General features: G+C 48.8%; 1 protein-coding gene across 7 annotated transcripts in view; it reads left to right on the top strand.

Annotated features, from left to right (window-relative positions):
* Positions 1 to 27,917, top strand: part of MPDZ (multiple PDZ domain crumbs cell polarity complex component) — an 832,961-nt gene that overhangs the window by 683,232 nt on the left and 121,812 nt on the right. For all 7 annotated transcript variants that reach the window (XM_078675896.1, XM_078675898.1, XM_078675897.1 and 4 more), the window contains one exon: positions 27,313 to 27,458. In XM_078675896.1, coding sequence (XP_078532022.1) covers positions 27,313 to 27,458 — 146 coding nt within the window. The remainder of the gene's footprint in view (positions 1 to 27,312; positions 27,459 to 27,917) is intronic.

Raw genomic sequence — 27,917 nt, 5'->3', positions numbered from 1 at the left:
ATCACACAACGGCCTCTCACAGTCGGCCCTCTCTCCCGCCGGGGGCCGCCGCCGACACCGTCACCCCGGCCGATCCAAGCAGGCAAGGCTCCGGTCTCCACACCGCGAAGGCCCCGGACCAAGCAGGAGCACAGCTTCGGATCCACAGCATGCAGGAGCCCCCAGGCCAGACGGTGAGTACGAGCGTTGCTTCACGTTTCCGTTTCTTCCCGAGTGTGTCGTCTCGGGGCAGGATATTTGTCAGGATTTGCGTGTTGGGCAGGAAGGCTGACGGAGCCGAGCTACAGAGCGGCCATTGCGGTCACGAGCTTGGCTCCTCGATAACCCCATGTTTTGATTAAAAAATATAAAGCGGCTCCCTCAGACCCACTTTTCATACTTAGCCAAGTTCCACCAGGCTCCATTGTTGTTACCACAGCTCGTAAACGGGCCAATAGTCAAATAGCTGGGGATAACCCACCTCCTGGGAAAGAGAGCAATTAAATTGATGCTGCTCAGCAGGATGCACCAACTGGAATGGAAACTCAACCCACAAGTCCTCCGTCCCAGCTTTCAAAAGTGGGGGACTATTTGTTACAAAGGAAAATGTAAGCTGTCCATACTTCGCATCCAGATTCCTACACCCACAATCCAAGAGCAATGCACTATGGATGAGTTGGTCTGGGATGTTTGCCTACGCTTTTCCGCCTCTCCTTCTCATTCCCTTGCTGGTTCAAAAACTCAGGCAAACACCATGATTCTTGTAGCTCCAACCTGGGCATGTCAGCCCTGGTTCACGATGCTACTGGATCTCTCAGTAGTCCCACACAAGAAGCAGCCCAACAGACCGGACCTTCGAACTCAGGATTAGGGACAAATCAGACACCTAGACCCCAAGATGCTAAACCTAGCAATCTGGCTCCTGATGTCTTACAATTTGGTTATTTAGACTTACCAGCACCATGTTTGGATATTTTTAAACAAGCACGCAGACCCACAACTAGAGCCTGTTATGCTGCAAAATGGAAATGTTTTGTTTACTGTTGCCAACCTAAACACTTTATCACTATCAAAACCACTGCAGAGGACATTATAGGACATTATTTGCTACTTACTTCATTTGCAAAAGCCCAATTTGGCATACACTTCCATTCAGTTGCTTCTTGCTTCAATAGCCACCTATCTCCAAAATAGACAGCATTTGTCTTTCTTCAAAATTCCTGTCTTTAAAGCATTTATGGAAGGACTCAAACAAGTCATTCCACCTCATGTAACTCCAGCACCTTCCTGGAACCCAAACATTGTGCTTACTAGGCTCATGAGTCCTCATTTTGAGCCTTTACACTCATGCTCACTTCAATTTATGTCATGGAAAGTGCCATTTCTATTTGCCAGCTCCTCACTAAGGCATTGTGGTGATCTCCAGGCATTAACCTTAGAAGACTCATTCTTTTAAATACATAAAGAAAAATTGATACTCCTGACTAATCCAAAATTCATTCCAAAGGTAGTTTCTCAATTTCATCTCAATCAATTAATTGAGCTACCTGTCTTTTCCCCTAACCCTGATTCCGTTTCAGAAAGATCTCTTCATACCCATGATATAAAAAGAGCAATAATATTCTATATAGATAGAACTACAACTTTCAGGAAAACAAAGCAACTCTTTGTAGCCTTTTCCCCACCTCATAAAGGTAACCCTATATCCAAATCAGGCATAGCCAGATAGATAGTAAAATGGATTAAAACTTGCTATATTAAAGCCAAAAGACCTTTACCTGCAACTTCCAGAGCGCACTCTATTTGTAAAAAGGCAGCAACTGTGGCTTGTTGTTAGAAAGTGCCATCGTTCTTGCATTGGTATGCCCCCACTTTTTGCTGAACTGCTGATGCGCTTTGACTGAGTGTGCCCTGGGTCCCTGCCAATCAGGTACCCAGGGCCTGTTTTCCTTCCCTACAAAGTTGTGTAGGGTAGTGTTGCCATTTAAGAGTATATGGTGCTGGGAGGTTGTCATTCACAAACTCCAGAGCACCATAATGGCTTCACTGAAGACTGACAAGTTTGGTACCAAACTTCTCAGCACATTAAACCCGCACTGATGCCAGTGTGGGATTTAATGTAAAATACCCTGGTCTCCTGCCAACCTGGTGCCCAGGGCCTGAGTTCCTTCCCTAAAACTGTGTTGAAACTAAAACCCAAATGGCCTTTCTGGCCACCTGTCAGCCCCTAGTAAATGGTACCCTAGGTACCCAGGCCATGGTGACCAGAGAAGACCCCTAAGGGCTGCAGCATTTATTGTGACACCCTTAGGGGCCCTGTACCCTGACACCCACACACTGCCTTTGCAGGTTGAGTGTCTAAGTGCAGAACTAAACAAAGAGTCGACATGGCACACATCCCTGTGTGCCATGCCCACAAAACCCACTGCCCTGGCATACCTCAGTCACCCATCTAGCTGGGTGCCCTATGCCAGTGGTGCGGGCACAGGTGCATGAGCCCTGTGCCCCTACAGTACCCAGGGCCATTCCTGGGCACTGTAAGTGCTGTGATGCCATTAAAAATATATGGTACTGGGAGATTGTCATTACGAACTGCACAGCACCATAATGGCTACACTGAAGACTGACAACTTTGATATCAAACTTCTCAGCACATTAAACCCGCACTGATGCTAGTGTGGGATTTAATGTAAAATGCACCAGAGAGCATCCTAGAGATGCCCCCTGAAAACCTAACCTACAATCCACGTCTGGACTGAGAGGCTGCCTAGGCTACCACACAGCCCACCTGTTGCTGGACCCCTGGGTGGAGAGCCCCCGCTCTCCTGGGCCTGCAACAATGCACATCCTGGGTGAGGTGCTAGGTCTCCTCCACCAGGATGGGCAGGGGGAAGCTTCAAAGGCCTGCCGCCCTTGTGAGCTTCTCCAGACCACTTGCTGTACTCAGCAACTGGCCCCCACCAGTTCTGACCCCCACTCTGGCGGGAAGACTGGTGGGAAACCCTACGTCAGAAAGGCGGGTGTGCCAGCCTGTGCCAACCCCACCCCTCAGGTGGGGAGGCGAAGTGAAGCACGACCCCGGGCAGCGGCCATCTTGAAGATGGGGAGACTAGGGGGTGTACCCACCCCAGGACAGGGAACTATTGGTCCCTGCCCTTGCCCTACCTGTAACGCCCCTAAATTCGGTATTTAGGGCCACCCTGAACTTTCCTGAAGATCAAGAAGAAGAAGATCCACCGTGCAGTTGCTAACAACAGGACGACACCAACTGACTTGCCCTCAGCCCTATCGGCCTGTCGACCCTGGAACCTGCCTCTGCTAAATCCCGGCGACTCCTGCAGACAGCAACCTTGGACAACCCGGAGGACCTGTCTGCCTTGACCCTCTCAAAGACTGGGACTCCCTGAGCAGAGGCTCTGCAACAACCATAATCCTGGTGCCAGCCAGAAACCGCGAATCCAGCCCACTCTGCACCTGCCGAACCCGGCCTGTGCCCGAGTGACCCAAGACCACGAGGAAGTCCCCCTGGCGACTGGGACCCGAAGTCCAGTGCCCAAAGACCCTCCTCGACGACCCAGACGACTACTGCAGCCTCAGAGCCAGGGACCCCTCCAACTGCAACCAGCCGAGGGTAAGATTTCCCGACACCCAAAGACACCCCTGCACCCGGCGCCCCGGGGCTAATTCCCCCGCGGCGCGGGGGGGGTGAGGGGAGGGCACGCGGCGCCGCTGTGCTGATGACGAGCTCGGTTTGTCATGCAGCACGGTGGCCGTGTGCTGATGACCAGCTGAGCTCGTCATGGCCACGCACGCTCAATGGAACGCCCAGCGGGGTAATTATCCCCGCGTGGGCTTTCCGCGGAGGTCATGGCGAGCTCAGCTCATCATCAGCACACGGCCACCATGCTGCATGATGAGCTGAGCTCGTCATCAGCACACAAGAGGTTATACTAGGTGTCTGCGCCAAAAGCACCTTTCAACTAGCATTTCTTAATGATTGGATCATTTTCATTGCTGGCTCCAAGGGCTTTACTCGGGGATTATGGGTTTCCCCCTACATGGGAGTACCTTTAAGTAAATGAAGAAACTAGGAATCACCCACTGCTGGTACGGAAGACCTGCAGTGAATACTGCCTAGACTTTCCTATCAGCAGCAGTTATCTTGTTTTAAATAGTCCTTTTTTCTACTGCGTGATATAAAAATACACCACAAATTAGAACAGAAATGATAAACATATTGTAGGAAGCTGGCTCTTTTTATAGTATATTAAAAAGAGGTATACTGTGCAAAGAGTCCAGGTATCCCATATAAGTGGAGAGGAGCTTGCTGTAGCAATCCTAAGGTGCTTTCTTAGGGGATAGTGTGGTTGAGCTGCCATAGGCTTATCAGAGAGGAGTGTTAGACATTTGATCTATACACACAGCCAATAAATGATAGACACGACTCAATAAAAAGAGCCACACCAATTTATAGCAATAACACTACACTAAGATCATCAAAATCAGGTAATTACGTTTCTAGTTTTGAATTTTTATAGTTTTAAAAATGGACACAGTGCAGTTTCTGAAGGGCTAATGTTACCCAATAGAGGAAAGACATACACTGCATACAGCGATTTACGGGACCAGCCTCCTGGACTTGAGGTGAGTATGGGACAAGCTCCAAGGCAGCACCAACAGGTCACATTGGGCAGCACTGGGGTGGCCGGTTGCAGAGATGCTTCTCACCTCGAGTGCCCAATGTTATCCTATTGGGGGGAACATATACTGCATACGGGCTCTTCACCGCGACTTACAGGACCAATCTCCTGGACTTAAGGTGAGTATGGGGCAAGATCCAAGGCCACAGCAACAGGTCACCTCGGGAGGATCTGGGTCGTCGGGGTGCAGAGTTGTGTTGCGGCATCGGGTGCCCAATGTTATTCCATAGGGGAAAACATAGACTGCATTCGGGTACTTCACAGCGACTTATGGGACCAATCTCCTGGGCTTAAGGTGAGTATGGAGCAAGGTCCAAGGCCACACCAACAGGTCACCTCAGGAGGGTCTGGGGCGTACAGGTGCAGAGATGTGTTATGGCATTGGGTGTCCCTTTCACTTTGATGGGGAACTGTCAAGTAGCAAAGAGACTGCAAGATGGGACTGTGAGACCAGTCAGGCTGAACCAACAGGGAAATCCGGTCTCCCAATGCGTGAGCACGTGGGGCACCTTTGGTCCTTGTCTTCTTGGGCCAGGGCAGCCAGGTGCAGAGGTATTCTGAGGCATCAAGTTTTCATCACAGGAGAAACTCACTGTAGAGGGGGCCTGCACAAATAGGCTACAGGCGGCGGTGAGTCCATTGTGTAACTAAGTACATTTATTGTTTTTAGGTTAATAAAAACCGTTACAAAAAATACATTTAAAAACAAGTCTCCACAAGAGAAATTAAAAGAAAACTTTAAAAGCAAGAATTTTGGTTAAAAAAGAATGATAAAGGTAAAAAACAGTAAAAATGCGGGTGGGGCATATTGTTCATGGTAGCTTGATCTAAGCCCGAGGTTTCCTCTTATCCAAGTGCCTGGATTGTTTGTTTCTGTTCTGCTAGTTTCAGGAATTTCACCAGCTTCAAGTTTAGTGGCGGGAGACCAGGATCGAAGCAGGCGAGGACGGCTTGTCTGCGTGTGCGGACTCCTAGTTCGTTAAAGGCTGTTTTCAACAGGGCTGCTCTTTCCTCATTCATCCTCGAACAAGTGCATAGTAGATGTTCTAAGTCTTCGAACCCTGTACCGCAAAGCCGGCATTTGGTCCTGTAGTTCAGTCTCAGCCACGGTGGTAGGTGAGGGATGGCAGGTAGGATCCCTAGCCTATATTTTAAAAAGGCTTCTTTAGTTTTCCGGCCATACCCCAGACCAAAATATGCTTGGAGCCCCGGTCTTTTATATGTGCACAGGGTCATCCAGTCATGGCATGGCGCCTATGAGAAAACGTGGCTTTGTCCTCGACATGCGAGTGTCTCTTTAAGCTCTTGTTCACTGTGCTTGAATTGCGCGTGCGAGAGAGGAGTCTCCCATAACTCTTTCAGTCCTGTGATGGTCAGGGACTCCTCTAAGTATTTTTTCGCCGGCATTCTAGATACACTAATCATGTCTTGCCAGAGCTGTCAGTTCAAGGTGTTTTCTGGAGAGTTCTTTAATTTATGCCAGCACTTAATGTATGACCCTCTTCGTGCAAGCGTTTGGCATGTCAGGCCAAATTCTAGCCGAATCTGGGCTTGCGAAGTATAGGATGGCAAATTGAAGAGAAGTCTATAGGCCTTTGAAATAGTTGTGTCCAGAAGTTTTGCGTCAGTTCCTCTTAGGGCCTCGCTGCCATACATAACTGATGACTCTATTTTGATTTTAGCTACTCAAAGTAGTGGCAGTAGAGTCTCACCGCTCAAGTTGGATTTTAGCTGTTTCAGTGTCGTGGTTATTAGCATGCCTTTCCTCTTGATGGCCTCTAGTTGGTTTAGGAAGCGGCCGCCTTTGTCGACTAGGATCCCAAAATATTTGTATTCAGAGCAGTTTGAAATTACTTTTGTGCCAAGCGACCAAGTGTGCGACTTTTGTTCCCAGTTATGGATAGAACTTTTGTCTTGCTGATGTTCACTTCTAGCAGGTTTTCGGCGGCATAACCATGAAGCGTGTTAATAAGATTTTGAAGACCAACTTTCGTGTGGCTGACCAGGACCACATCGTCAGCGTAGGATATGCTGGGCAGGGCTTTGCCCCCTAACCGGGGGGCGTGGGAATTGCAAGCCTCTAGGGCGGGTGACAGGTCAGCTGTGAATAGATTGAAAATGGTTGGAGCTAACACGCAATAGAGGGGAATCAACATGTCAGCCCAGTATTCCGGTTCGAGTTTAAAGAGGGCCGGCGGAATACCGCTAAGCCCAGCTGCGCTGTCTTTCCTACCGTTGGAAATAAATTTCCTAATTTGTGCCGCAGAAGGTACAAGTTTGACATCTTCACATGGTGAGCATATTTGAGGTTGTCGGCCATCCCAAAGATTATGAGGCTCACTTGATTTGCCGTCCTGATGATTGATGTGTTCGTCAAGAAATGATTCCCAAGACGATTTCGTTATATAGGATGTTATGCCATTGTTTTTCGGATTTAACAATTTGTTTATAATCGACCAAAACTGGGCTCTGTTGTTGCCCTTGGAAGCATGGTGGAGTTTGGCCCAGAAGTCTTCTTCATTAGTTCTTTTGATTGCCCATTTCAGTTTTTTGAGATCAGCACGATGCTTATGGAGCTGTGCTAGAAGAGTTCCATCCCCCGGGCTTTTCTTCAACAGTCTTAAAGATTTATTAATCGCTTTTTTGTGGGATTTCATGGCCAGTTTCTGGGTGTCAGAGATCTTCCTTGTGACACCAGGTGCAAGAGCTGGAAAATGCCGTACAGTTGTTGAATAATTGTTTGCAAACTCAGTCGTGAATTGTTCCCAACCTGCTACTGTGTTGCCCGAAGGATAGTTTGAGGAGTTCAGTTGGATTTTTGCAGCTTGAAGTACCTCCTCAGTGTTTGCTATTGAAGTTTTGATTCGTTTAAGGTTGATGGTGTGACTATCCTGCGGACCTATTGCGTTTTGGAAGAATAGCATCAGGAAGAGCACCTAGACTGACTTCTTGAGGGCGATGGTTGCTGTCGCCCTTGTCCCCTAAATTGAAGCCCAAAACGTGATGAAATAGCGTGAGGTAGACTAACGTGAAATCGATTGAAGAGATTGTCTTGCCTGAGGTGAATGTGGCCACAGATGGTGAATCATCCGGGAATCTTTCATTTAAGACCCTTAGGCCCATGTGTTCCAGATCTTCCAGTAGCGCCTTTGCAGACTTGGATGCCTTGCATTGGCTGCTAAATGATTGGGATGGTATATTCCAGTAGTATGACTGGGCCTGAATGTTACTGTTAACGGAAGACCCTAAGATGCATTGATTAAAATCACCAGACAAAACTAGATTTGTTGATGTCCTAGTTGTCATAACGTAATGTAAGTGGTCCATTAGGAGTTTCCCCTCCTGCCTCTTCTTTCTAGGGTTGATGTAGATGTTGGTCAGCTGGAACTCTTTCTTCTTGCCCCCATAGTTAAGTGATAACTCTACTGTGTTTATGGCTGAGGAATTTGTGGTGAGTGCCCGCGCATAGCCGATAGTTGGTATTTTAAGGTAAGTTGCTAGGCCTCCTGACAGCCGACCATACTTGCTTTTTCTTGTAGCTGGGGAATGATGGCAGGTGCAGCCCTCTAGATGAATCGGCTCTTCTAGCCATGTTTCCTGGAGGAGGAGGATGTCGAACGATTTAACGTATTGAAGGAAGTCAGTGTCCACTGCTTTGTTGTAAAGCTCGTTAATATTCCATGAGCATAGTTCCATATGCGGTGCATCCGTGCGCCTATCTGGCTCTATTGGATATCCTTGTCACTGAGGATTGGCTTGTGAGTTACATATCCTGAAGAGCTGATGTTCAATCGTACGGTGCATATTGGTGAACCTTGAATTGTTTTCCATGGGTATTGCCTCGGCTGCCGTAGTAGAGCAACCCAGTGCGCCCCTCAGCACAGACCTTGTCGTTGAGGTTGTATTGGGCGGTCGATGCTTGGGCCTCTCGAGCAAGGGCTACGGGTATCCTTTGTTGTGGTGGGCAGCTGTATTGATCCCCATGCTTTAAGGAGACCTTGCTCTTCGAAAATTTTATTAGCGATTTCAGGGGAAATCCATGTAGCTTTTGTCGCCTCATTCCCATCCAACCTGTCAGTTCTTATGAATTCTATGGAGAGAAGGTCCGCTGAAGATAAGTCCTTTAGTGCTGGTATGGTGCTAAGTAGCCGTAGTAAGTTCCCTCTGTTCTGGATGTCAAATGGTCCCTTTGATTGATACTCCGGAGTAAAGAGGATGCTGGTAGGGAGCTCATTTGGATCGGACGGCAGAGGGACTAGCTGATTGTTTGGGACTTGAGACCTTGAATTGTTGTAGTCAGAGTGAGGCAGGATTTCAATAGGATTCTCTCCAGAGGTGAAAGTTATTGAAACAGGCACAGAAGGAGCTGCAGTGATGCATTCCGTGGTGGGTAAAAGCTTTGTTTGAGGGCTCAGGAGCCGTGGTTCCGCCGGTTCTTGGGGACGGGACCTTACACAGGTGGGCGTGGTTGATTCGTCCTGTGCAGGATCCGAGTTCTGAGTTGACTGTACCGCTGCAGGTTCAGATGTTCGAAGTAGAATAAGGGGGCGTTCATCAGTCACTTTGCAGAGGCCATGCTTATCCGACTTTTGTTGAATTCCAGTCTTGCCGCCAAGTGAGACTCTGCCGTCCTCCAACGTGGAAGTTGTTGTGCTTGCCTTTGTGGGCACTCCGTTGGGGGAAATTCTGGGGCCCATAGGAGGTGGGTCCCTTCTGACATTGCTTGCTGTATTAGGACTCCTGACCTGCTGCTCAGATATTTTACCTGACTGAAAGAGTGGATAAACTTCTGTCATACTTGTTATAGTTTGTTTTTTCCGGCCTTTCCTTTTCAGCTGTTGCCGCCCTTTCGCATTGAGGGGTAGCTTGCTGGCCTTTGGAGGGGAAGTGGAACAAGTTGTCGTGTGGACCGATTCCGGTGCCAGGCACCCCGATGGCGACAGCGGTGAGACTTTGTCGGAGGTGCTTGATGTAGTTGACCCTCCTATTGGTGCTACGTGGAAGGCTGTTTCGCCCCGGTTGGTACACTGGGGCCTTGCGTTTGTCCCTTTTGGCAGCCCTTTTATTAAGCAGGATACGATTTCTGGAAGTGCTGCAAGTTTGTCAATAATGGGACCGCAACTGCATGCCAACTTTGCCTCCTGCTGGGCTCTAGTGATTAGCGCGTTTAATTGGCCGAGTTTTTCGTCTATCCGCCCTACAAAAACAGCCAGGGTATCGAGTAGAGTCAGCTGTAGGTCCATCTTGTCAGATTGGAAATGGAGAGTGTCAACGGTTCATTGCATTGTGTTGAGCAGGAGGTCCCACGTGTTTGACACTTCTGTTGCTTGTGTTCCTGTTGGTGGCCCCTTACCGGTGGCCGCTTTTTTGGGAATTGAAGACTGTGAAGAGTTCGGCAAGGCCGTTGAATTTGAGAAGACACCCTCCCGAATTGGGCTCAGTCTGGAGGCCTGGATTTTATTAGTTGGTTCCGCTATTGGCGAAGATGGATTCGTGCGTGTAGGTGGAATGTATGCGGCAACTAGATCGGCCCATTCTTGTGAGCCCAAGTAGGTTGTATTTGCGAGGCAGTCGCTCCCAAGGTTTGGTGTGTTTACACCATCCTCCTTGCTGTGATCTGACTGATCTTTTACTGCTCCTTCTGGGGGCTGAGAGTGGGGTCTTATACTATCCAGTTGGACCAGATGACTTTTGTCTGCAATCGGGAGGCTGTTTGGGTTGCCTGTGTCATCGCTGCTCGTGGCTTCTTGCCATTGATAGAGCTCTGCGCCGCTGCTAGGGGGAAAATAGTGCAAGGAATGATTTTGTAACTGACTGATTGCACATGGGGATGAGGCTGCTGGTGCCGGTGGAAAATTTGGATCCGTGACAGAGGAGGGTAGATGAAAGACAGGCGTGGCCCCCCAGTCACCTGCTAGGGGTGGTGATAGTCTGCAAGTGGCCTTGTTGGAGAGCTTGCGTTCAACCAAGGCCCCTGTTGCACCCACTGTCACTGGACTCAATGCTGGATGGCTGGTCAATGTGGAAGTGTGAGTTGGAGTACAGCTGGCATGCTGCAAAGATTGAACTGGTTGCAGGTCCCCCGGGGATAGGGGAAGAAGTGAATCCTGGAGGCCCTGGATTTTGCCACTGAACGAAAAAATAGTGGAGAAGGGATCTTTCAGGAAATTAGATTTAGATGTGATTTTTGGTTATCGAAGATTGGGAGGAGGGATCGCAATTGGTGACACTCGATCACTGAACGCTCCAAGTTCTCCTTGAGATGCTACCCAACTCCCACTGACTTCTTTGACGATGTCTGTTTCGTTGATGCTCAATGTGGTCTCCAGCTTTGTCTTTGAATTAGTTTTTGATTTGAGCTTCGGCTTGCTTTCGAGGTGGACCCTTTTCTTGCCTGACCTCATATTGAGTCTGCTGACCCTCTGCAAGGGTGTCAGAGGTAGCCGCGCACCCCTCTCAATGCAGTAAGGGGTCAGAATATTATGGTGCTGGCTGTCCTATGGGTCGCTTGTCTTTATCCTTACTTTCTTCCACCACTTACTGCGTGCCCTAACCGCAGGGTCTTTGCTTGCTGGGGCTAAAGGGCTGAGGCTGAGGCTGAGGGACTGGGCTTGCTGGCCTGGCTTGTACGGCTAGCAGGCTAGCTAGCTGGGTAGGACCCCGGATCGTTTTATCCGAGTTGGTGGGTTAAACGATCCACAGAGAACTATGGAAGTTTTTATGATTTAGAACTAGCAGGCATTAGTTTGGTGCAGGGTGAAAGTAGAGCGTCAGTAAGGGGGGATTAAGAGTGACCACTAACCTCCCCTTCTACTGGTGATTTGCTGATTTGCTGATTGCTGATTGCTGGTTGTGGTGTTTGGAAAGTTCAGAGACCCTGCTGCCTTGTCAGTGTGTCGTAGCCGGGGTCTCAATGGAGGTTTCCACGGTTCGTGTGTCGCAGCTCACCTCCCGGATCCTGTTATCAGTCACAGGCTCTTCTAGCTGCGGCGGCGCGCCACACCCCTGGAGTTCAGTTCGGGCAACTTCCCCCAAAGTCACCCCAGAGTCCTCATAGAGGGGTGCTCGGAGGTGCTCTAGGCGCTCTAAAATATCGAACAGTCTCCGGTGCTTTAGCAAATATCAGCACAGGAGGCACGTAGTGGATGCTGGGGTCTTCAGCCTGCACCGCACGACGTCCTGGTCAGTCCTGCTTAATGCAGCACAGGACCGCTACTGCTACGACTCCTGCGGTTCCAAGCAGCCCAAGCGGCCCAAGCGGGTCCCCGGTCCCCGGTGGTCTACCGGCTAGCCCCCCCCCCCCTGCAGTTGCAGATTCCGGTTGCCGGTTGCCGGAGCCGGAGCTGATCCCCCTTAACTCACACGGCTCTCACAGCTCCGGAGCTGCGGGGGAGGGGGAGGGGGAGGCTGCGGCGGGCCTCCATGAGCAACAGTAAACACCCCGAGCCTCAGCGGGGGCAGGTCAGCGGGGGCTTTCCGTACAGCTTCCACAGCAGGCAGAGTCCCCCCTAAGCTGTTGCAGTAGGCAGTAGGCAGGCAGATGGGCAATATAATGAGCCGGTAACCTGTTAGCACTGTTAGCCCTGTTAGCCCGGCTTCTCTGCAGTTGCTAGTTGTTGGTTGCCGGGCCGGGCAGGGCCCCCCTTCCCTCACACGGCTCACACGGCTCGCGGCTCAGTTGCGGTGGCTTCAGATCTTCAGGAGCCGCGGAGGGGAAAGTGCCGCGGTGAACCTCTGCAGCTTCAGCTTCAGCAGACCGGGTGAGCTCCGTAGGCTTCCGCAGTTTCCGCAGTTTCCAGCGGTCTCCGGCGGGGTTTCGCAGGGCAAAAAGTTTTTCCCGGCAGGCAAGTAATGATGAAAATTATGAAAATGCCGGCAGCACGATAGCCCGTTTGCCGCGTTGACCTGTATGACCGGCTTGGAATGGCGTTCTAGCACTTCCGTCTCTCTCTAGCTCCCTTAAAATCCATTGTGGGAAAACCCAAGGTGGGCTTTGCCTGTGGAGGGTTGTGGCCCACGCTAGCACCATTGGCCCATTTCAACTCAGGCTAGGAGGCAGGAGTGCAGTGGTGCTTTCCAGTGTCGGGTTTGCGGTGGTCCTGAATCCTCACAGTTCTTTTGGAGTGCCTGCAGGATTCAGGGAAGCAGCTCTGCTTCTCCGCAGGCATTACTGGGTCTTTGTTGAAGGCAGACAGTCTTTCCAGGCTTTTGGAGGCACAGCAGCTTCAGTACGAGAAGACTGGTGCAACGTTTTCTTCTTGTGGCTCTTCGTGTCCTTCTTCTTCTTAGGTCATCAGGATTTCCTGATGGCATGGGCTCCCCTAACTACTAGATTAGGGGGTGTCAGGAAATGTAGGGTAGTAGCCAATGGGTTACTTACCCCTTGAGTCACTACGACCCCAAAATGACCTCTTCCTGTGTGAAGTGGGCATAACCCTGTCCAAGAGTTCCTAGTTCTGCCATCACCAAGATGGCAGAATTTTAAATTTCAAATCTACATCAGGTAGCCTGAGGGTGAACACGCCTCTCTCACTACTAATTTTTCTGCCTGTCCAGGCACCAAATGGGCCCTGGTGAGGGGGTTGGCAACCCCTCACTTCTAAGGGAATTCAGATTTGCATACCAAACACAGTGGGCTGTTTGAACTCCCTGCCTTGGAATACTAATTTACTGATCATCCTGTTGGATGGGAGTGTAAACACCTCCTTCCAGAGCAGGCTTTGTTCCTGACCTCCTGGAAGCATGGGCCCCCACCCCTGGGGTTAGAAACTCATCTGTGGTGGCACTTGGTCAGAACCAGTCAGCCAGCACACTAGTAGTTGGTAGGTTTTCATAGGGCACCTCTAAAATGCCCTCTGGGTACATGTATTAATAAATCCAACACTAGAATCAGTTTGGGTGGTTACTAATACAAGATGTTTGATCCCAAACATCTTTAATTTCTGTGAAGCCATCATGTAGCTGGGGAATTCTTTTTCGGTCAATGTCCAGCACATGTACTTAAAATGGCTTTCCTGGTCACTTGTACTGGCAGTAATTGAACTGGCCAGCGCAGGGATATATCTGCTCATGCAGTTATGCCCACACTTGTTGTATAGTGTTGTATAGTGCACTCTGTCTTAGGGCTGTAAGGCATGCTGTAGGGATGACTTATGTATAGTGCATGCAGTGTCTGCAGACCTGGCACACAAGCTATGTGCCATGTAGTGTTTCACTTTTGCCTACACAAAGACACACAGCCTGCAGTGGCAGTCTGCAAGGGTTTGGTGAGGGGTCTCTTAGGGTGGCACAATTCTTGCTCCAACCCGTAGGGGACCCTCTTTAGTACTCATTGCCTTAGGTACCAATGGTACAGTTTTCTAGGGACTTGCAAAGGGTGCTAAAGCTATTGCCAATTGGGGTACAATTGTACAGTTTAGTGTAGGAAAGTGGCTCTATATACACTGGACCAAAGTAAGGTGCAGTGTGTATAGAGTCCACAATCCCCAGAGGTTTGGCAACGGATAAAGTTAGATATAACCTTACTCTCTAAAGTGGTAGCTTGGTTGAGCAGTAAGATGATTCAGAAAAGGGGGGTGGATCTAGCCCTGATCTCTTGACTGGGTGAGAGTATTCTGCTTAATTCAGAGACTCTGTCCATCACCACCCCCTTTTGTAAAAATTTTGTCCACCCTAAGCGTGGAAGGGTATACTCAGATGTGAGTCCCTTGCTCATTGCACCATCAGGATTCAAGCAAGCCGGGCCGAAGACGGCTGAAATGCCAGAAACCGGTCCCCGGAAGCTTGTTTCCTTCCCAGTGTAAGAATTGGCTTGTGTAGTCTGGTCTGCCCTGTTCCCATGATGCACTGGGCCAGGGACAGACTAATTTTCATACAGCCAGGTTCTGAAACTGGGATGGTGCAATGAGCTAAAAAACGGTGTTGGATCTAGCCCTGATCTCTTGACTGGGTGAGAGTATTCTGCTTAATTCAGAGACTCTGTCCATCACCACCCCCTTTTGTAAAAATTTTGTCCACCCTAAGCGTGGAAGGGTATACTCAGATGTGAGTCCCTTGCTCATTGCACCATCAGGATTCAAGCAAGCCGGGCCGAAGACGGCTGAAATGCCAGAAACCGGTCCCCGGAAGCTTGTTTCCTTCCCAGTGTAAGAATTGGCTTGTGTAGTCTGGTCTGCCCTGTTCCCATGATGCACTGGGCCAGGGACAGACTAATTTGCATACAGCCAGGTTCTGAAACTGGGATGGTGCAATGAGCTAAAAAACGGTGTTGGATCTAGCCCTGATCTCTTGACTGGGTGAGAGTATTCTGCTTAATTCAGAGACTCTGTCCATCACCACCCCCTTTTGTAAAAATTTTGTCGACCCTAAGCGTGGAAGGGTATACTCAGATGTGAGTCCCTTGCTCATTGCACCATCAGGATTCAAGCAAGCCGGGCCGAAGACGGCTGAAATGCCAGAAACCGGTCCCCGGAAGCTTGTTTCCTTCCCAGTGTAAGAATTGGCTTGTGTAGTCTGGTCTGCCCTGTTCCCATGATGCACTGGGCCAGGGACAGACTAATTTGCATACAGCCAGGTTCTGAAACTGGGATGGTGCAATGAGCTAAAAAACGGTGTTGGATCTAGCCCTGATCTCTTGACTGGGTGAGAGTATTCTGCTTAATTCAGAGACTCTGTCCATCACCACCCCCTTTTGTAAAAATGTTGTCCACCCTAAGCGTGGAAGGGTATACTCAGATGTGAGTCCCTTGCTCATTGCACCATCAGGATTCAAGCAAGCCGGGCCGAAGACGGCTGAAATGCCAGAAACCGGTCCCCGGAAGCTTGTTTCCTTCCCAGTGTAAGAATTGGCTTGTGTAGTCTGGTCTGCCCTGTTCCCATGATGCACTGGGCCAGGGACAGACTAATTTGCATACAGCCAGGTTCTGAAACTGGGATGGTGCAATGAGCTAAAAAACGGTGTTGGATCTAGCCCTGATCTCTTGACTGGGTGAGAGTATTCTGCTTAATTCAGAGACTTTGTCCATCACCACCCCCTTTTGTAAAAATGTTGTCCACCCTAAGCGTGGAAGGGTATACTCAGATGTGAGTCCCTTGCTCATTGCACCATCAGGATTCAAGCAATCCGGGCCGAAGACGGCTGAAATGCCAGAAACCGGTCCCCGGAAGCTTGTTTCCTTCCCAGTGTAAGAATTGGCTTGTGTAGTCTGGTCTGCCCTGTTCCCATGATGCACTGGGCCAGGGACAGACTAATTTGCATACAGCCAGGTTCTGAAACTGGGATGGTGCAATGAGCTAAAAAACGGTGTTGGATCTAGCCCTGATCTCTTGACTGGGTGAGAGTATTCTGCTTAATTCAGAGACTCTGTCCATCACCACCCCCTTTTGTAAAAAAATGGTTGAGCAGTAAGGCAGTATCAGAGGACAGTGTAAAGCATTTGTTGTACATACTCAGTCAGCAAATGGTCTCACACACTCAAGAACTGAACTCTAGACCAATTGTTTTGTATCAAAAGATATAGTTGTTTTATTTTAGAACCAACAAGGTATCAAAATATACTTTCTCAAAATGGATTTCTTTAGTTAAATACTTTTCAAATAGGCAATAGACTCTTTGAATACAATAGTCACAGTTTGTTGCAATAGGCAACACAATTTCAAACACAATGCAACATTCAGCTCAATGGGAATTTCTAGTTAAATGCAATTAGTTACTTTGTAGATTACTTTTCTAACCTCAAGACTGCATCCTAGATTCAGTCCTGGGACATGTCCTATAAATAGTTAAGTAAAAGCGTTTTGGTTACAGTAGTGATTTTAAGGAATATTATTGTATTTTAAAAGTTGACATATAAACTTTTTCAGTTGAAATTACCAATGTTATCCTATGGAAGGAAATTCAGTTTGCAGGTAAAGTATGTTTACGTTAATTTAGTAATCCAGTGCTGGACTCCTAGGTTCAGCCCTGGGACATCTATCTAAAGCAGGCAAGTCATTATGTTTTTATCGTTGGCACGATTTTTAAAGAATATTTGTAAGTTTCAAAAATCAACACTTAGAAACTTTTTCAACAAAAAGCAGGCAATGATATCCTATGGAAGGAAATTCAAGTTACTGGTTAGTACGGTTAGAATTACTTTTTAGGGTCAGTACTGGGCTCAAAGATGCAGCACTGAGGTATCTCCTGATAACAGGTGTGAGAAAGTGCCACCTTTCTTGCCTTGGTATGCCCCCACTTTCTTCTGAACTGCTGATGTACTTTGACTGAGTGTGCCCTGGGTCCCTGCCAATCAGATACCCAGGGCCTGTTTTCCTTCCCTACAAAGAAAAGCTATGCTGAAACAAAATACCCTATTGGCATCTCTGGCCCCTTGTCACCCCTAGTAAATGGTACCCTAGGTACCCAGGGCATGGTGACCAGAGAAGACCCCTGAGGGCCGCAGCCCTTATTGTGCCACCCTCAGGGGCCCTGTACCCTGGCTCCCACACACTGCCTTTGCAGGCTGGATGCCTAAGTTCAAAACTAAAGCAAGAGTCGACATGGCACACATCCCTGTGTGCCATGCCCACAGAACCCACTGCCCTGGCATACGTCAGTCACCCCTCTAGCTGGGTGCCCTATGCCAGAGGTGAAGGCCCAGGTGCATGAGCCCTGTGCCCTTACAGTACCCAGGGCCATTCCTGGGCACTGTAAGTGCAGTGTTGCAATTTAAGAGTATATTGTGCTGGGAGGTTGTCATTCACGAACTCCACAGCACCATAATGGCTTCACTGAAGACTGACAAGTTTGGTACCAAACTTCTCAGCACATTAAACCCACACTGATGCCAATGTCGGATTTAATGTAAAATGCATGAGAGGGCATCTTAAAGATGCCCTCCAAAAACCCAAACCTACAATCCACGTCTGGGCTGAGTGGCTGCAGAGGCTGCCACACAGCAGGCATGTTGCTGGACCCCTGGGTGGGGAGCCCCTCGCTCTCCTGAGTCTCAAGCAATGCACATCCTGGGCGAGGGGCTATGTCTCCTCCCCCAGAATGGACAGGGCGAAGCTTAAAAGGCATACCATACCGCCTCTGAGAGCTTCTCCAGACCATTTGCTGTACCCAGCAACCAGCCACCCACCAGTCCTACCCCCACTCTGGCGGGAAGACTGGAGGGAAAAACTACGTCAGGAGGGGGGTGCCAACTGTGCCAACTCCACCCCTCAGGTGGAGGAAGCGAGGTGAAGCACGACCCCGGGCTCCGGCCATCTTGTAGATGGGGAGTCCTGCCCAATCCCAACTAGGCTCCTGCCCCCCTCCCACAGGAGAGGAGCAGGCTAGGGGGTGTACCATTAGTCCCTGCCCTTGCCCTACCTGTAACGCCCCTAAATTTAGTATTTAGGGGCTCCCTGAACCTTCCTTCCTCAGATCCCGATATCAAAAAGAAGAAAGAAGATCAAGAAGAAGAAGACCCGCCGTGCCGCTGCCAACAACAGGACAACAACTGACTTGGCCCCAGCCCTACCGGCCTGTTGATCCTGGAACCTGCTCCTGCCTAAACCCGGCGACCTCCGCGGACAGCAACCTTGGGACACCCAGAGGACCTGCCTGCCTTGACCCTCTCGACGATTGGGACTCCCATCAGCAGAGGCTCTGCTGCAACAACCCACCTGGTGCCCACCAGGAAGCTCCGGACCAGCCCACTCTGCACCAGCCGAGCCCGGGCCGGGCCAACCCGAACCAAGACCACGAGGACGTCCTCCCGGCGACTGGGACCCGAAGTCCAGTGCCCAAATACCCTCCTCGACGAACCAGCCGACGCCTGCAGACTCAGAACCAGGGGCCACCCCAACCGCGACCAGCCGAGGGTAAGCTTTTCCGATCCCCAAGGACACCCCGGCGCCCCGCGGCCCCCTGTGCCACCCTTTGGGGTACCTACCTGTGCTCCAACATCCCAACTTACCTCTCGAAGTGCTGGTCGCCCCTGGAGAGTCACCGTCCCCGAGCCTGCAGCCTTTGTTCCTTTTTCAGGATCCTCATTGGATAACATTGAGCGCCCGACGGCTCAAAAGCACCCTGCACCCAGCCGCCAGAGTGCCGCTGGCTGTGACCTCTTTGCCCTATCCTACTTCCCCTCTTGCCCTGAGCAAGTGACCAGGAGCCCAGCTTCCAGAGCCGTGTGGCCTGCTCGCCAGCAGCCACCAACTGAAGGCCCCCTTTCCCGCTTTGGATAACATTGAGCTTACCTACCTCTGCACCCGGCCGCCCCTGCGCCTCTGGGACTGAACTCACTGTACTCACCTGACCCTGGGGGACCCCTGAGTCTATGCCCAGAACCCTAACTTCACCAACCAAGTACTCACCTGGAAACCGGTAATTCACTTACCTGCCATTGGATAACATTGACCCATTTTTGACTCGAAAATATTCTGTGTGAAGTTTTGAAAACTGAAAATATTCCTATAAAATCAGCCAAAGTCCGAATCCGAAAATACTCACCTGTGATCAGGAGAGAAGCCAGTACTGTACCTTTCAGCCCAGTACTGAACCACGAAAGTAATCCCTAGCGGGTTTACTAGTAACCTGTATTTTCTCCATAGGAACCTAGTGTCTGCTTTTCTATGAAATTTCTTCTAAGTGTATACTTTTGAAAACTGCAAATATTCTTTAAAAATCATACAAAATACTGAAACGCAATTACCTACCTGTTTTGAGTCAAGCCCCCAGTGCTGGCCCTTGGAGACTAGTGCTGGGTTACAAAAGTAACACGATCGTACTTTACCTGTAACCTGAATTTCCTCCCATTTAATAACATTGTGAGAATCACCTCGAAAAGTTTCTAAGTGTGAACTTTTAAAACAGCTTTATATTCAGGAAAAATCATCACTGTAACTAAAACGATTTTGCTAATCTGGTTTCAGCTTAGACCCCAGGACTGAATCCAAGATCTAGTCCTGGAACTACCAAAGTAATCCATAAAGCTAAGACCCTCCTAAAACGACAAGAACCGCCTCCCAACCCTCTCAATGCTCAGGGCCGCTGTGACGATCTGGCGGACTATTTTCTGGAAAAAATCCACGCCATATACTCTACTTTTTCTCCAAGCTCTGCTCTCTCTCTATCAGTCCCCTCTCCGGTTCATATCCCCACTCCCGAAACCCAAGCCTCTCCCTCTCTGCAGTTCTTTCCCCTGATCACATTAGACACTCTCACCTCCTTGGTCTCACAGGTAAAATCCGGCTCCCCATGGATCCAGCTCCGCCGCGGACCTTAAAATGGTCGGCGACAGCATTCTTCCCACCATACTTCACCTTGTGAATTCTTCGCTCATTTCTAGTACAGTCCCGCTTCTCTGGAAACGGGCTATGGTCAGGGCATTATTGAAGAAACCAAATTTGGACCAGGCAGACCCAAAAAACTATCGGCCAATCTCTTTGCTCCCATGGGTGAGCAAACTGCTCGAAAAGCATGTTAACTCCGTTTTAATGGAGTACATCGAATCAAGTCACCTACTTGACATCTCACAGACTGGCTTTCGCCCCAAACACGGGACCGAGACAGCGCTATTGGCAATGACGGAGGAGGCACGGAAGATCTTGGACCAGGGGGGCTCGGCAGCCATAATCCTCCTGGACCTTAGTGCCGCCTTTGACACTGTCAATCATAACACGCTGCTTCGTCGGCTAGCGAGGACGGGGTGTCTGGAAGGGCTAGACTCTGGCTAGAGTCCTTCCTTTCCGATCGATCCTTCCAAGTGTTCGAGGGTAGTACTATGTCTCGACGCAAACCTTTGATCTGTGGCGTCCCCCAGGGATCGGCTTTGAGCCCAACACTATTTAATGTGTACATGGAACCACTGGCTGAGGTAGTCCGTCCGTTCGGAGTAAAAATCATCACGTATGCGGACGACACCCAGCTAGTGGTTTCCCTTAGTCAATTGGAGTCCAATCCCAGCAATCTCACCACCTGTTTGGAAGAGATCACTGGATGGATGACCATGTCCCATCTTAAGTTAAATAGCGATAAAACTGAGCTAATGCTCCTAGGAAATCCCTCACCCTCTGCAATCAAGCTACTCTGGCCCCCTTCATTTGGTCCACCCCCTGCTTCGAAGGACAAAATCAAAAGCCTGGGCTTCTGGCTTGATAGGACCCTTAACCTTAACGATCAAGCTGCCAAGCTGTCAGCAACCTGCTTCGGTCTGATTAGGCTCTTTCGCAAGATCCTCCCCTTACTGCCCCTGGAAGCCAGGAAAATAATGATTCAGGGACTTATTCTTTCTAGATTGGATTTTGGTAACGCCCTCTATTTGGGCGCCCCCCAGTCTACCCTGAATATGCTACAAACTGTCCAGAATTGTGCAGCCCGTACACTGCTTCAAATCCCACGACGTACCTCGGCTAAGGCCGGCATTAGAGTTCTATACTGGCTTCCAGTTAAGCGGAGATTTGAATTTAAGTCCCTCTGTATCACCCATCGAGCCTTTTGGAGGACGGGCCCCCCTATTAATCACTCTCTTGTCACTCGTTATCACCCCTCAAGACAACTTAGATCATCTACCTCCTTCCTAGCCATGGTTCCCAAGATTAGAAGGGCCAGATGCGGAGGTCGAGCTTTCTCGTTCAATGCACCTAGACTCTGGAACTCCCTCCCCCCTCACCTCCGGGCAGAGCCCAACTTGCTGATTTTTCGTAAACACCTAAAGACTCTGCTTTTCTCACATCCAGACTAATCCATCTGTGCACGTTCCTGCTCATGACTCTGTTAGCGCTAGGACGCCTGAGGGTAACTATCGCGCTTTACAAATCCTCTTTCTATTCTATTCTAAAGTAATCAACTGTACTTTCCTATGAAAACCCATTGAGCTTAATGCTAGAGTGTGTTTCAGAACGGTATTGCTTATTAGCTAACCTGTAATTATTGTATGTACAAACTTATTGCTCCTCTGCAAAGTATTTACATGAGAGTACTCATAACTTGAAAAGTATATTTTTATAACTGTTGGTTCTAAAAATAAAACAACCATATCTTTGGATATACAAACAATTGGCCTGGAGTTCAGTCCTTGAGTGTGTGAAACCTTTTGCTGACTGAGTGTGTACATCAAATGCTTTACACTGTCCTCTGGTACTGCCTTACTGCTCGACCGAGCTACCACTTTGGAGAGTAAGGTCAGTTCTGACTTTAACCTCTGTTATACCTCTGGGGTAGGTGGGCTCTATGCACACTTTACTTCCTTCTAGTCCAGTATATATAGAGCCACTTTCTCACATTGGTGGATCAGCGGTGGGATACAAACTTGCATCTGTTGGACAACTTTATTACCATCTGATCACACGACAGAACTCAAATTACCTTTAGAATTCTGAAATTGGTCTTTTCCAAAAATACTAAACCTCTGGTAGGGCCTTGCTTAAGTCCCATTAGAAGTTCTGAAAAATAAAAGTCACTACAAGCTAGGGTAGAGGGTTAGACCTATCAGGTTATAATGGCTCAAAGCTGCCCCAGCTGTTAGTGAAGATAACACAGACCTGGTGGAGGAGCTTGACCTCACACCTTTACTTGCACTTGGACTTCAAGGAATTGAGGGCCCTATGCAAAGTTAAACAAATAACTGTAGGCCTGCATCCAACCAAACAAGGGCTCCAGGAGCTCCTGGCTGAGTATGCAAAAGACCACCCCTCTAAGCAGGGTCACACCCACACAGAGGAAGAAGTGAGGGAATAGGGGGAGGATAATGCCCCCCCCCCATCCTTAGGGAAGAAGGGGTCTCTGTACCCTTGATTCCAATAGTCAACATTTGGGAGCCTAGGAACCATACAGGTGGACTGGGCCCCAGAGAACCCATTGGGGAAATCCCAGTGCAGAGGGCAACTTTCTAGCAAAGTTGTCCAAGAGATTAGACCTAGAGACCAGGCTCCTGGCTCTAGAAAAAAGAAAGAAAAGAGATGGGCCTAACCCCCATCTCTGGTGGCAGCAATACCAATAACAAGGACAGAGAGCAATCTTATGATCCTAAAATCCCCAAAGGGATTGTCCCTAAATTTGAGGAGTGTGATGACGTCACCAAATGGTTTACAGCCTTTGAGAGGGCTTGTGATATCAGACAGCTAAAGAAACCTCTCTGGGGGGCACTCCTGTGGGAACTGTTCTCTGGTAACTGCAGAGACTGGCTTCTGCCCCTCTCTGGGCCAGATGCGGGGTCCTATGGCCTCACGAAGAAGACTCTGATTGAGGGATTTGGACTCACTACTGAGAAGTACAGAATTAGGTTCAGGGGGGCTCACAAAACTCAGACCCAATCCTGGATAGATTTTGTAGACTACTCAGTAAAGACACTGGATGGTTGGTTAACTGGACACAATGTCCATGACCTTACTGGATTGTATAATTTGTTTATGAAGGAACACATTTTGAGTAATTGCACAAATGAAAAGTTACATCAGCATTTGGTAGACCTAGGTCTAATTTCTCCCCAAGAATTGGGACAGAAGGCAGACCACTGGGTCAAGACTAGGGCGACAAGGACAGCCACTGGGGGTGATCAAAAGAAAGTGGCCACAAAACCCCCCCAGGGGAAAGGTGGTGAGAATCCCCCCAGATAAAAAGTCTGAGTCTTCCAAAGGACCCCAAAAACCTGTTCAGGGGGTGGGTCCCAATCTACTCCCTATGTGCCTCTGCCCTTTAGGGGAAGAAAATTTGATCCTAACAAGGCCTATTGTAACAACTGTAAGAAGTTGGGACATTTAACTGTAGACAAGAACTGCCCCTACAACAAAACCCCTAAGGCACCTATTCCAGCTACTCCAGGGACAGTAAATATACAGATGGGATTAGAGGAGTGCCCAGAGCAAATCTGGGAATACACTCAAGCTAGTCTAGTGTGCTTGGGGAATATGGAGGTTGCCAGTGTGGTTGGGTGGCCAACCAACTGTAACAAATATATGAAATACCCCTCCATCAATGGAACAAGATTAGAAGCCCTGAGGGATACAGGTTCCCATGGTAAGGGAAAAGCTGCTTTCCCCAGAGCAATACCTGATTGGGAAAACTTACCCAGTCACCAATGCTGACAGCATTACCACCCAATGCCCCTAGCTATGGTAACATTAGGATGGGGGGAGGTTACTGGCCTGAAACTGGTAGTGGTCTCACCACAATTGCCAGCTGACTGTCTGCTTGGAAATGACCTGGAGACCTCAGCCTGGGCTGAAGTTGAGCAAGTAACCCATGCAGCCATGCTGGGTATCCCTAGACTGGTGTGTGTTCAAACCAGAGCACAGATCAAAAACTGAAAATATTCCTATCAAATCAGCCAAAGTCCGGATCCGAAAATACTCACCTGTGATCAGGAGAGAAGCCAGTGCAGTACCTTTCAGCCCAGTACTGAACCACGAAAGTAATCCCTAGCGGGTTTACTAGTACCTGTATTTTCTCCATAGGAACCCATTGTCTGCTTTTCTATGAAATTTCTTCTGTCTACTTTTGAAAACTGCAAATATTCTTTAAAAATTGTACGAAATACTGAAACACAATTACCTACCTGTTTTGAGTTAAGCCCCCAGTGCTGGCCCTAGGAGACTAGTGCTGGGTTACAAAAGTAACGCGATCGTACTTTACCTGTAACCTGAATTTCCTCCCATTGAATAACATTGTGAGAATCACCTCGAAAAGTTTCTAAGTGTGAACTTTTCAAACAGCTTTATATCCAGGAAAAATCATCACTGTAACTAAAACGTTTTTGCTAATCTGGTTTCAGCTTAGACCCCAGGACTGAATCCAAGATCTAGTCCTGGAACTACCAAAGTAATCCATACAGTAATCAACTGTACTTTCCTATGAAAACCCATTGAGCTCAATGCTAGAGTGTGTTTCAGAACTGTATTGCTATTAGCTAACCTGTGATTATTGTATGTACAAACTTATTTACATGAGAATACTCGTAACTTGAAATGTATATTTTTATAACTGTTGGTTCTAAAAATAAAACAAACATATCTTTGGATATACAAACAATTGGCCTGGAGTTCAGTCCTTGAGTGTGGGAAACCTTTTGCTTACTGAGTGTGTACATCAAATGCTTTACACTGTCCTCTGGTACTGCCTTACTGCTCGACCAAGCTACCACTTTGGAGAGTAAGGTCAGTTCTGACTTTAACCTCTGTTATACCTCTGGGGTTGGTGGACTCTATACATACTGTACTTCCTTCCAGTCCAGTATATATAGAGCCACTTTCTCACAACAGGTGAGTAAATCGGAATTCATTGTTCGGCTGATTTTGGATGAATGTTTTAAAGTTCCAAAACTCCACACTTAGAAGAATTTCCAAGTGAAACCAGTCAATGTTAGCCTATGGAAGAAAAAGGAGTTATTGGCTTTTACGTAAGTACTCGACTGGTAGAGTTAAGGTTCTGGGCATAGACTCAAGGGTCTCCCAGGGTCAGGTAGGTATAGTTGGTACACCCTCAGCGGCACAGGGGCTGCCGGGTGCAGAGGTAGTTAGGCCCAATGTTATCCAATTAGAGGCAGGGGGCCTTCGGTTGGTGGCTGCTGGCTAGCAGGCCACGCGGCAGGGGGAGCTAGGCTCCTGGTCACTTGCTCAGGGCAAATGGGGAAGTAGGATAGGACAAAGGTTGCACTCCCAGGGGCACTCGGGCGTCTGGGTGCAGGGTGCTTTTGAGCTGTCGGGCGCTCAATGTTATTCAATGGAGACCTTGAAAAAGGAACAAATGCTGCAGGCTCGGGGACGGAGGATCTTCTGGAGCGACCAACACTTTGAGGGGTAAGTTGGGATCTTGGAGGATAGGTAGGCACCCCGGAGTTGGGCACAAGGTGCCGGGGGGTCTTTTGGCGTCGGGAAATCTTACCCTCAGCTGGTCGCGGTTGGTGGGGTCCCTGGTTCTGAGGCTGCAGGCGTCATCTGGGTCGTCGAGGAGGGTCCTTGGGCACTGGATTCCAGGACAGAATTGCCTTGGGGACGTCCTCAGGGTCTTTGTCCACTCGGGCAAAAGTCACGCTCGACGGGTGCAGAGTGGGCTGGATTCGCGGTTCCTGGCTGGCACCAGGGGTATTGCTGTTTGAGCAGAACCACTACTCATGGGAGTCCCAGTCTCTAAGAGGGTCAAGGCAGGCAGGTCCTCTGGGCTTCCCGAGGTTCCTGTCCACAGGAGACGCCGGGATTTAGCAGGAGCAGGTTCAAGGATCAACAGGCCTGTAGGGCTGGGGCCAAGTCAGATGGTCTCGTCCTCTTGTTAGTAGCTGCACGGCAGGTCTTCTTCTTCTTGGTCTTCTTTCTTGTTTCGAAATTGGGATCTGAGGAAGGAAGGTTCAGGGTGCCCCTAAATACTAAATTTAGGGGCGTTACAGGTAGGGTGAGGGCAGGGACCAGTGTGTCCCTGTCTTGGGGTGGGTACACTCCCTATCCTTCTCCTCTCCTGTGAGAGGGGGGCAGGAGCCTAGCTGTGAGTGGATAGGGCTCCCCATCCTCAAGATGGCAGTAGCCCAGAGTCGTGCTTTACCTCGCCTCTCCCACCTGAAGGGTGGAGTTGGCACAGGCTGGTACGCCAGTCTTCCCTCCAGAGTGGGGGTCAGAACTGGTGGAGGCCAGCTGCTGAGTACAGCAAGTGGCCTGGGGAAGCTCACAAAAGCGGCATGCCTTTGAAGCTTCCCCCTGCCCATTTTTGCGGAGTAGCACCTCGCCCAGGATGTGCATTGTTGCAGGCCAAGGAGAGCGCGGGGCTCTCCACCGAGGGGTCCAGCAACATGTCTGCTGTGTGGCAGCCTAGGCAGCCTCTCAGACAAGACATGGATTGTAGGTTACGTTTCAGGGGGCATCGCTAAGATGCCCTCTGCAGTGCATTTTACATTAAATCCCACACTGGCATCAGTGTGGGTTTAATGTGCTGAGAAGTTTGATATCAAACTTGTCAGTCTTCACTGTAGCCATTGTGGGGCTGTGGAGTTCGTAATGACAACCTCCCAGCACCATATACTCTTAATGGCATCACTGCACTTACAGTGCGCAGGAATGGCCCTGGGTACTGAAGGGGCACAGGGCTCATGCACCTGTGCCCACACCACTGGCATTGGGCACCCAGCTAGAGGGGTGACTGATTTAGGTCACAATGCTCTGGGTACCTATGGTACCATTTACCAGGGGCTGACATGTGGCCAGAGATGCCAATTGGGTTTTAGCTTCAATACAGTTTTAGGGATGGAACACAGGCCCTGGGCACCTGATTGGCAGGAGTCCAGGGCACACTCAGTCAAAGCACATCAGCAATTCAGCAAAAATTGGGAGCATACCATGCAAGAAAGATGGCACTTTCTCACATTTAGGAAAAGAGATCTGGCACTGGGGACCTGGTTAGCAGTAATCCGGTGCACTTCCTGTTAAAATTGCATCATCTACCAGTCAAAAAGTGGGGATGACTACGTCAAAAGGGACACTTTCCTACACATATACATTGAAATAGAATATCTTACAAAGCCTTCATCATTCTGTGCAAAGAAAATGCAATATAGGGAAAGAAATGTATGTAATATATGTACCTGGTCAGTCTTTTTACTATGTTCACCTGTAGCTCATATTATATCTAGAATAATACGTAATTTTTGTTGTAAGCTAATGTATTGTATGGGTTCATTTCCAGGTGCTAGCAGATCCTCTACACCAGCTACATTAGCATCAAACCCGTCCACTTGTCCCATTATTCCTGGTTGTGAGACTACTATTGATATCTCCAAGGGACGTACAGGCCTCGGATTGAGCATAGTTGGAGGAGCAGACACTTTATTGGTGAGTAATGTGTACTACATTATTCACTGTTATAAAATGGGGCATATAATCATGTTGTGTCCTCCTGCAAAAAAATTAAAGTTTTGGTGTTTTATGTACTAAAAATATCTTAATTTAAACCAAACGTATTGCCTTAAGCATAAATAATTTTTTAACAAAATTGATGTATTAATTCCCTTTTTTTAAATCATTTCTGTGGTGATAATAAAAAGAATCAGTTGCACAAAGTGATAGTATCTATAAGGATGTCAACTCTCTTGCTGAACTAAATGATGTGCACAGTATCACTCCCACAAGAAGACAAACATGTCCTAATTCCAGATCTTTTGTCTTACAAGACCTGTGGATCTGAGAATAAATCAATATGTGTTAATGCCCACTTAAAGTATGTCCGTACACACAGGGGATGTCAGTTTACCCTAAAGTGATCTTTAAATCGAGGAAGCTACTGGTGAGCCA

The sequence above is a fragment of the Lissotriton helveticus genome, chromosome 2_1, assembly GCF_964261635.1.
Source record: "Lissotriton helveticus chromosome 2_1, aLisHel1.1, whole genome shotgun sequence".
NCBI lineage: Eukaryota > Metazoa > Chordata > Amphibia > Caudata > Salamandridae > Lissotriton > Lissotriton helveticus.
Note: the sequence above shows the minus strand (reverse complement) of the source record. Positions and strands in the feature narration are given on the sequence as shown.